This window comes from Monopterus albus, unplaced genomic scaffold, assembly GCF_001952655.1.
Source record: "Monopterus albus unplaced genomic scaffold, M_albus_1.0 scaffold129.1, whole genome shotgun sequence".
Lineage (NCBI taxonomy): Eukaryota > Metazoa > Chordata > Actinopteri > Synbranchiformes > Synbranchidae > Monopterus > Monopterus albus.
In genome coordinates this window covers 1,446,026-1,456,259 of record NW_018128009.1, presented here as the reverse complement: position 1 = coordinate 1,456,259, position 10,234 = coordinate 1,446,026, and the positions used below count along the sequence as shown (strand labels likewise).

General features: G+C 38.7%; 1 protein-coding gene across 12 annotated transcripts in view; it reads left to right on the top strand.

Moving 5' to 3' along the window:
* The window catches only part of elavl4 (ELAV like neuron-specific RNA binding protein 4), an 81,932-nt gene extending 72,228 nt beyond the window's left edge, over positions 1-9,704 (top strand). For 10 of the 12 annotated variants that reach the window (XM_020613031.1, XM_020613030.1, XM_020613024.1 and 7 more), the window contains 2 exons: positions 4,841-4,879; positions 7,733-9,704. In XM_020613031.1, the coding sequence (XP_020468687.1) occupies positions 4,841-4,879; positions 7,733-8,060 (367 nt within the window). In that variant the 3' untranslated portion in view covers positions 8,061-9,704. The remainder of the gene's footprint in view (positions 1-4,840; positions 4,880-7,732) is intronic. The other 2 variants (XM_020613023.1, XM_020613022.1) reach the window with 1 other exon arrangement.
* Positions 9,705-10,234: the final 530 nt, after the last annotated feature.

Genomic DNA, 10,234 nt, shown 5'->3' with positions numbered 1-10,234 from the left:
CTGTCATAAGGCTGTGGAGTGGGAGGAGCCATTTCAGGTGCAGTTGGCTCTAGAAATATAGTGCACGTCCCATTCGTTTTCTCCACAGAAAATCTTAGGTGACTCACAATTGGTGCCCTTCAAAGGCGTATATGGACATAGGAACCAGAACCAGTGGCTCCTCCTACCTCTCAGCTCAGTTATGATGAAACAAACTCAAACACAAAGTGCCCTAGACATGGTAATATAACAATGGGGTAGAGACATCTGCCCAGAAGGATGGGAATCTTCAGCTTAATGTGTTAAGGATAATAGAAAGCAAGTAATATGTATTTACTAGCAAACTCTACAAACATCAGTAGTTTACATATGTTTTTATGAAATCTGAATCAAGTACGTCATCTAAAGTGGTATGACTGATAACAATTGACGTCTGAAAAATGTGATGCCATAAAATCATGTTCTTATTACTACTGTATATCATTAAGTAAACTTGAATGCCATTTCTTTTGAAAGACTTATTGTACAAGAGACAAAAATACAGATACGAGTCATCAGTCTAATTTAACAGCAGTTATTTTTGGTAAACGTGACGATAAATGCATTTAATCAAGGAAACACATCTGTTCTAAGCAACAGGCCTGATTTAGGAAACATTTGCACCAAATGCAATTTACAGTGTTCAAACAAGGAAGGTAACGCCTCCACTTAGAGAGCATGTGTCTCAGCAATGTATTTGTATCAGCAATGATAGAACATTTCTCCTGTGAACATTCATTTTTGATAAATACGTCCCTTGTTTGAACAGCAGGTGTGAGCTGTGCACCTGGTGCAGATGTCAGTAAACCAGGCCCTGTGAGTGCTCTGTGTGGGTTCGCCCAGATCAGAGAGGAACTGTTCATAAGAGACTGTGGGGTTCTGTCGTTCACACTACACATTTCCCCTCATTTCATCATGCTGCCATCATGCCAACACTTCCCAGAATATCCCCTGTGAGGCCTGGGCAAAAACATGTATTTGGATATAAATATTTATCAAAAAACAAAAAAGAAGCACATTGTTTAATTTGCATTCTTTGTCTTTCTGACTTTAAAGCCCTAATGCTCCATGATATGGTCATATTTATACAACCAATCACAACGTAGTTTGAATGGCTTTAAATACATTGCCATGCTGCTGCAAATATACATTTACCTGACTTAAGATAATTTACTGCATTAAAATCTGAAATTACTTAAGACTAATATTTTGAATCCAAATTAAAGCAAATAATGCCATAATTAAGTAGCACCTTATACTGTACTGTGATCTGTAATTATGTTTCATGCCCAGGTCAGTAAGCTTTACATCAAGCCACAACTTCACACATACACATACACATACATACACATATACATATACATATACATATATACACATATACATATATCTCCCGTCACCCCCTAACGACACAAACAATCCTTTATCATGTTTTCCATGAACATTTACGGAACAATAGAGATGGTTAGGACTAACTCTGTGAGGTCAGGGTACCTTTTAAAACCACAAAACCACAACAGAAACAGATGATTATATTCTATCATTCAAGCCAACAAAAATGTTTCTGAGTCAGAGACAGAATGTGCACTGCTTATACAGTTTCCTCTCTTTTTCAGTAACACTAAGCGGATCGTACTGTTTACTCTCCATCAAAGTCAGTGTTTGGAAGGCATTTTTCTTCTGGAGCGGCTTCCCTGGTGTGACACCTGAGCGATGTAGCATGGCTGTGTGTCTGTGATACGCCAAGCCAATTTACAGGCTCTGCAGGAGAGCTGTCGCTTCTCATCACAACTCACAACCACAGGACACTTCCTCACTGTGTGTCCCTGTGCTCCTGCTCTCTGCTCCCAAGCCCTCCACTAAAACCTCAACCCTTCAGAAGTTATAAATGTGCTCTATGTGCACAGTTTCCCTTTTTTAAAAATCTATATTTTAAGGACAACAGTGTAAGAGGGCATTTTCTTTTTCCTGATATAACAGACTATTCACATCAACCCTGTTCTATTGTTAACTCCTTGATGAAGTGAAATTAAAGTTAAAGCTAAAATATATTAATAGTGAGTGTTGTAAACATTTAGTAAACTGAATTAATGATGCACTAACTTTAAAGTCAATTAGCACTGAAAACAAAATTTTCTAGCTAAAGTTAAACTGATACTTTGTAGCTGCACATAAAGTAAAACCCAAGTAAAAAAAACAAAACAAAAAAAACAGACTTGGCATAATACAAACCGACCTCGGTTATAATTACAGTGCATCCATCCTGTGATTCTAAATCATGTGGGCCTGCTGTAATAGAAGTGAATGTATAATGTGCTTGTATGGTCCCTTTCCAAGACAGCAAACATAATTGACTTGAGCACAATACACCGAGCTCTAGATCCCTGCTCGTTTCAGATTTTTTGTCGTAAACTAATGTTACTAATTAGCAAATTAGCTTTATTATATCCAAGGCAGGAGCCATTTTAATTGAACAGATTTTTGTTTGGAAAAAGGGAAAGACAAAAACGCCCATTCCTCCATTAATGTGCATTGACAGAAAGCACAAAAGCCCTATTGTTTATATGCAGCTTGAAGAGGCCGTGTGAAAAGCTGTGTGTTTGTGTGGTGAGCGTGCATGTGCACATTTAGTGAGTGTGTGAGCAGCAGGTTGTTTTGTTGTGGCCCAGTGGCCCTGTGGCCAGCAGATGTCTTCGTGCTCCTGAGCCTAGAGCGCCTCTCCTCTGAGCATCCTCTCCAATTGACTCATTTACCCACAAAGCAGTTTGCTTGTTCCCTTCCCACATAATGGGCTAATTACTGCTTTAATGATTCCACATACCCGTTTCTATACTTTTTCTTTGTTTTAGGGCTGCTTTTGTGCTTTTTGCTAATGTTAGGAGAGAAAATGGCTACAATGTCGTCACACTTTGAACCCAAGTAATAAGAAGCTCTATATGAAGCTCTGAGAAGTTTATATGAAAAGGTTATGGAAATTAAGTCAGCTGATGTTAATGTGGGGATTTCAGTTATATGTTCTCACAATATATTTGCAGATTTTAAACTTTTAAATGTTTCAATCATTTAAATTTTAAATAATACCATTTGATGTGAAGTCAAATTTGGTGTGAACCAGTGTTAAAGCACTATTCAAAAACACTGCAGGATTTCTAATTTATAAGGTACTTAACTACAATTACTGGCATCCCAGTGTTAAATTGTCCCTGATTAGAAGACTACTGATCTGTTATCTTCAACATGCAAATTTCTAAATTCAATTTAAAGTGGTTAATATAAACAGTATTACAAGTACTATGCAAATTATTTAAGGCTTCAAAACCTAATTGCTTTCTTATTCCTAATCAAATAAAGTTGTGTACATACAGTATCAAGTGAGATGGTGATAATAGCAGTATAGATACTTAGGGTATTCTGTACCAAAAACAGAAACTTTCTCCAGTAAGATTTCAGTGTTCTCTGGGAGTTTTGGGTAAACACTGTGTAGCTGTTGTGTTCCAGGAAAGCAAAGGCTTGTTGACAGAAAAGGACAAGGACAACCATCCTGATAGTCAAGTCAAAGTCAGAGAGTTTGTAGTGTTTTCAAGAGGAACGAGGCATCGCTGGCCAGCTGTTGCTCAGTAAGCCGTGGCCCATGTCCATTAGGCCAGAGGAGTTAATAAGACATGAGACAGGCCAGACCCAAGTGAGAAATGAAGGTCATTGAGTCACTGAGCAGAGTGCATCCATCCAAAAGGACCAACATTTCATACACCCCACAGATTCTGTAGCCTGACTCACAAACACACATTCTTGTTTTTGGCATTTACCAGGTTCCTATATAGACTTAGATTTTTGGAAGACTAAACCTAACCTATCCTTAACCAAAGCAAACACTTAAATCTGATTTTACATCATGTTGTTTCCATATAATTCAACAAACTACACTGACTGGTCCCTAGAAGTGACGCCAGTCCCGCTAAGCTAGTGTGCTCCCGGGTTTCGCTCCTCACAAGTATAGAAAACAAGGCCAAACAGTCTGCTGGGTTCTTAAGCCACACACTCACAAACTGTAGTTCACTCTGGCTGAATGCAATGATTGAAATGATTATCAAACCAGAAACCTTTCCAAAAAAATTTTTCTTAAACTGAGGGCACAGTCCACCTACAACATTCCACCTAACCTGTTGGCCTTTCACAGGTTGACCTCAATCACAAATACAAACATTCACAATTTCATGCTTCATTTGTGATTTTTGTTGGTCCAGCTCATAGAAAACATCTTAATCATCACTGCCTCACTCACTCACCATCATTCAAATACCAAAGCATTACACTGACAGAACTCTGGATCATTTCCTGTCATTCAAATTAAAGACCATATTTTCTGAAAAGATATTTCACTAAGATCCTAGCACTGTGGCTATGCTATCATCCTAGTATAGCTGAGTGCAATGTGTTCCTGCCCTGCCAACTTTAGCACTCTGTATATGACTGTAATACTGAACTGTGACAAGCCTACTGCTCTAGTCATGTACTGACGGTCTACAGTATACATCTACAGTATAGTCAGTGCACCTGTAACACACTACGCTGGCATTAGCCAGTGCAGGGTAACAGTGGCCACCCAAGCAGGTGCTGACCATACTGAGGATACTGTAGCTTCATTATCTGATGATAGCATTTTCTGGTGGGGCTCCTCAGTGTAATGGGCCGACTATAGGTGGGTTTGTTTGTTCTTGAGTGAGGAGGACCATGCAGTTCCTACAGGGACTTAACATTAGTTCCATTGAGTGAGTCGACCATCTGCCCACCATTAACCCCAGAACCCTCCTTCTCTTTACAGGCTGGACAATTTGCTTAATATGGCCTATGGCGTAAAGAGGTAATTAAAAACTTCACCCAATGCCAGATGTCCATGTTGACTCAATGATTTTTCAATATCCCTTTTTTTCCCCGTTATGTTTTAATTTATGTTTCCTTGTATTTTTGCAGTCACTTTGCGTTTGACAGTTCGTTCAAGGTCAACTGCATTTTTGGTTCTTTGATTTGTTTAGTTTTTTCTCGTCAGCTTGAGTTGGTTTTAAAACCCTACTGTACCAACCACTTAAGGTGTAAAAAAAAAGAACAGAAAACAATCAGTCTTTGTTTTTAGTGGTGATGAATTTTCTTTGTTTTGATTATAAAAAAAAAGTGCTGGTGTTTGGATTGTTTCTGTGTACTGAATGGATTTTGTTCTCTGGTGTAAAGTATTAATTTCTAGGTGTGTTTTTTTTTCTACTGGATTCAGGTTCTCCTGCCTTGTCACACAACAGCTAAAGCTTGAGAAGTGTCTCTCTTTTTAGAGGCAACATTTTAAGTTATCACATTGATTTTATACAGTTTTCCTCACTAGTACATCATTAAAACAAAATCTACTATATGTGCACACTCATCTGTGTGACAGATATTCAGATCTACACTGCAGATTAAACACTGTTAATTTCTTGGCAATAAAAACTGAGATTAGGTAGCATTTAACAGAGACGGGATGAGGCTGGATGAACCTGGATCCCTGCTGGAAACAGGAAATGCTGTTTCACTGCAGACAGATCCAGCTTTGGCACTGCTCTGCTCAAATTCCTTCCGTTTGCCTCCATGTTTCATTTTGCTTTCTTGCTACTGTAGGTGTTACATAACCGAGAGCAGCAGCCACTGTGGTGATAGATGTTTCATGTGCTGACGGTGCCATCCCGCATGTTGCAATCACAGGGGACACCATCAGTTAGCCTAGCTACTCCAACACAGTCTAGGATTTATCTTGGGCAAAATGTTCTCTGAGCAAGTTCCTGTAAAAAGCTGTAATTTTGTGGAATGCAGGAATTCAGAATCTAGTTGCAGAATAACACCTTGATGGCAATGCATTGTGGCATTGATAGGTTTAACCCTTAGAACCTCCTCTACCCACTAAGTCCCCACTGTGAGTGTTAATAATTTTCGAAAGGTGAAAATAGTGTCATTATCAGTCACCCTGATTACATAGCATGTCATCAAGTTAGAAGTGCTTTTCACTGAACCGAGGTTATTGTATGAAAAGAAAGAGAAGAAAGGTGTTAAGAGCTGGAAATGGTTGGCTTTAGAAGCGACAGAATAGATATCTGGTCAGCTACGCTGTTGCTATGCAACCCCTGGTCTCGTCTGTAACATTGGTTAGTGTTTGGTCCCGCTCTGATGGGTACGCTCGCATACACATTTATACACATACACAGAGGCACACTCATCTCCATGTCCTCACAGTGGCAGTGTTACAAACCGTCACCCCCACACTCACACATCTCTCCTCACATACTACACTCCATCTTTTGCATGCAAATACAAAGATATGTACAGTAGGTCATATATTAAACAGATAGAGGATATTAGAGGATTAAGGGCCTGTGTTGCAGTGACCTGGTGTTGATTAGAAAATTACCTTTGCATTTACAATATACTATAACCTTTTTATCCTTTCCTAATCATACAGATAGATACTAATATAATCCACTTATCTGCAGTAATCAAAAAGAAAGGTAAATCAGTGCACAAAGCCCTTACCATCAATAAGCTAACCAGTAACCACAAAGGCCACAAGCAGACTCTGTGTGACCAAAGTCATGCAGGAAGGTCGTAGTGGTTGCTGGGTGCATTCAAGCAGCACAATCGATCAGTGCCACGAGCCCTGGAATAGACCAGAACAAAATGCCCTGTAGATGGGAGAAGTTGGAGGAACACACTTTGTACATAGTCTCACTGGGCTTTAAAATGCTTCCATTTTTCATTTAGTTTGTTCCTCTTTCCTTTCCTGCCCTTCCCTAGGAAAGCAGCCTACTCTAAGACAGCTGCAGCAAAGCGGAAATCTCAATTAAAGCACACCCAATAATGCCTATAGTCGTTTCTTAGAGAGAGGTGGCATAAGAAATGAACCTTTTTATTTCATTTACCTTTTATTTAAAAGTGCGGGTATTTTTTTCTTTTTTCCCTTTTCTTTGAGCGGAAAGGCAATTAAGTGAAGTCAACTGAGAATTCAAATCTCTTGCATCACAAGAAAAAGGAGAAGATTATGAGGCAAATGAGAACAGATTTAGCAGGCTGGTGTGTGATCTTTGATGAATTTCTAGCAAGGGTTTAATTCAACAACTTCCTGCAATTTAGCTCCTAAAGCAGCCTCTCAAAGACATAAAGAGAACTTTCGTCTGCATCGCCTTCAGCAGAAATATAGCCCAGCACACAGCAGTGTCGTCACTCCTGACAGGAGGCCTTTCAGAATTGAGGAGCTCAGAGAGGATTTAGTGGTAGCTACGCAGACTCACATACAGACTCATGAAGTTGGACAATAATATACACACTATGCATCCTGATTTATCAGAATAGCTTTATTTGGCTTGGAGATCAGTGTCTTTGTGGTTGGTAAAGTGCAAATATTGAGCCTTTAAGCTTGTTACTTAGAATGGTTGTGGATAGAACTGTATGTATCATGTAGGTCAGCTTTTAGACATGGAGGAAGGTTTCAGTTTTTAAAGTTTTGCTCTCAAAAAAAGAATATTTATGAGGTAAAAGCAAGATGAAGATAGATTTTCCACCGGTTTATGGCCACCTCATGCACAGCAGATGCATACACTGTTTCACTGTACGACTTAAGCTGTGCAATTAAAACTTGCTCTTTTCTCTCTCCCTGTCTGTCTGGTCTCCCTCCATTTCCCCCAACTCTGCCTCCTCTCAGGTTTTCCCCCATCACCATTGACAGCATGACCAGTCTGGTTGGCATGAACATCCCCGGGCACACAGGCACTGGTTGGTGCATCTTTGTGTACAACCTGTCCCCAGATTCTGATGAGAGCGTGCTCTGGCAGCTGTTTGGGCCATTTGGTGCCGTCAACAATGTCAAGGTTATCCGTGACTTCAACACCAACAAGTGCAAAGGCTTTGGTTTCGTCACCATGACGAATTACGACGAGGCGGCCATGGCTATTGCCAGTCTCAATGGCTACAGGTTGGGTGACCGCGTGTTGCAAGTTTCCTTCAAGACTAACAAGACACACAAGTCCTAAACTTGAACAGGTAGAAGCCGTTGCTCCGCAACTTTGTCTGCTCCAAAATATTCCCCCCTAACCCCCCACCTCCACCCATCCCTTAGCCCCTTCAGTCACTACCACTCTACAGCCATCCAACACAGCAAACTCCAGCCCCAACCGGATCACAAAGCAACCAACAAACCATCAAACAAATTGAACTAGAAATGGCTTATATTATAACTTTGGACCTATAAGCCAATGTTGCCTAAGTATTACAAAAATGAATTGAAAATGTTCATGAGTTTTTGGAGGTCTTGTGATAATGCAGGCTTCTCTTTCTTGTATATTCTGTTTGTTGTGGTTGTTGAAATGATTTTTCTCTTCTGTGTAAACAGTAGCAAATCCCTGTATCCCCTTATTTCAGAGAAGAGAAAGTCCTTTTTAAATTGAAACCTTTTCTCTGTCTTAATTCAGGATTTGTTTTTCTTTTTAAATCCGGATCCACTGTCGATAATATACGGTATACCTCCCTGAAAGGGAGGGGGCTCTTTTTTTAAATTGGTGAACCATTCATTCATTTTTAGCATGTATTGAAAACTTCCCCTTATTGATGGGATTGCACAATCCCAGTAACTCTGATGTAGAAAAAAAAAGAATTTCTAACATTGCTTTTGTTTTGTATTGCAAACAAAACAATGTCTTTCCTCACAGGGTTTCAGGAAGATGGGGCGAGGGAGGGGATGGGTTAGCTTTCCTGATGACACGTTCAGTAATTTAAGAAAAAAAAAATAACACTGTTGCCAAAGAGAAGATCTCTTTGCTTGGGAAAAATAATGCGTTTAGAAAAAGATAAAAATAAAGACAAGAGAAGATCTATTTTTATAAATGATAATTAAAATAATTATTGAAGAATTTTTACAAGAATCTGGATTTGAAAAAAGAAAAAAATATTTTGACTGGCTAACTGGGGGGGCCGGGGCGGGAGGGAGGGGGCACCACCTTGTCTTGTCGTTCTGCCGTGGTACTTTATAGGATCCAAGGTTGTTTGTTTTTGGGGAATCCAAGTTGGCAGTGATTTTGTAGAAGGAAGGTTTTGTGAAAAAGGACGCAAACTGCGGCAAGTGATTTTCGTAATTTTTCACATATGTACTAGTGCGTAATTATTCAACAGCGATACCCAAAAGGGAAGGGAGAGGGGTCTTTCCGAGGCCTAACCATCCTTACAGTCCAGAGCCCAAAGCAAGAAGACCCTTTGTCTACATGTTATTCTGATTTTGTCATCAGTCAATACAGAATATCAGTAAATAGATATACACATTATCCATTTAGAATACATACTCGACATTATCTCTATCATTTTCTTCGCTCTGCATTTGTGAACTTACATTGAAAAGAACTTCCTTTTAGCGATCAACAGTAGGTGCTATACTACATTATTCACATATCTTAAATATCAAAGTTTGTTGTTCTATGTGTTGTTTAAAAAAATACTTCGATGTTGAATTGAGCTGCTGTTCTTTAATATTTGTTTATTGTTGGCTCAGAAATCTGGTCAGACTATTTCTATGCTAAATAACCAGAGAAACAATTTTGGGTCTTGTTAGAATCACTGGACAAATTTTTCTTCTTTTTTTTTTTTTGTTTTTTTTTTTTTTTTTTTTTTTTTTTTTTTTTTTTTTTTTTTTTTTTTTTTTTTTTTTTTTTTTTTTTTTTACTGTACTATCTGAGTTGTCACTGTTCTTTTGTTTGCGCTTGTCTTTTTCATATGACAACTTATTATGAAGTGGTGGTTCAGTTACTTAGAATAACTTGTGAGGAAACTGTTCAATTGTTGTCATGTTACTTGTGGAGAAAAAAAAAGATTTGGATTAACTTTAAGTTAACTACTGCGGCAAAAGAAACCGTACAAAAGCTTAGACTATAACTGTATTGGTTTAGCAGTTTCTTTACTTTTCTAAGTATTTATTTTTCTATTTATTTGTATTTATGATATATTAATTTATGTGTATTTATGTATTTATTTGTTTCATTGTCTATGTATTTGCGTGATTCTGGTACAGGGAGGGGGGGCGTTTCTGAGCAAAAGGGAACAAAGCGACTAGTGGAGAGGCTCTTCCAGTAGTCCACTGCACTGAGAGAACCTTTAGTACATTTGTGCTTTGTACCAATATGTCAAAATTACAATATAAAAAAAAATCTAAAATTCAATA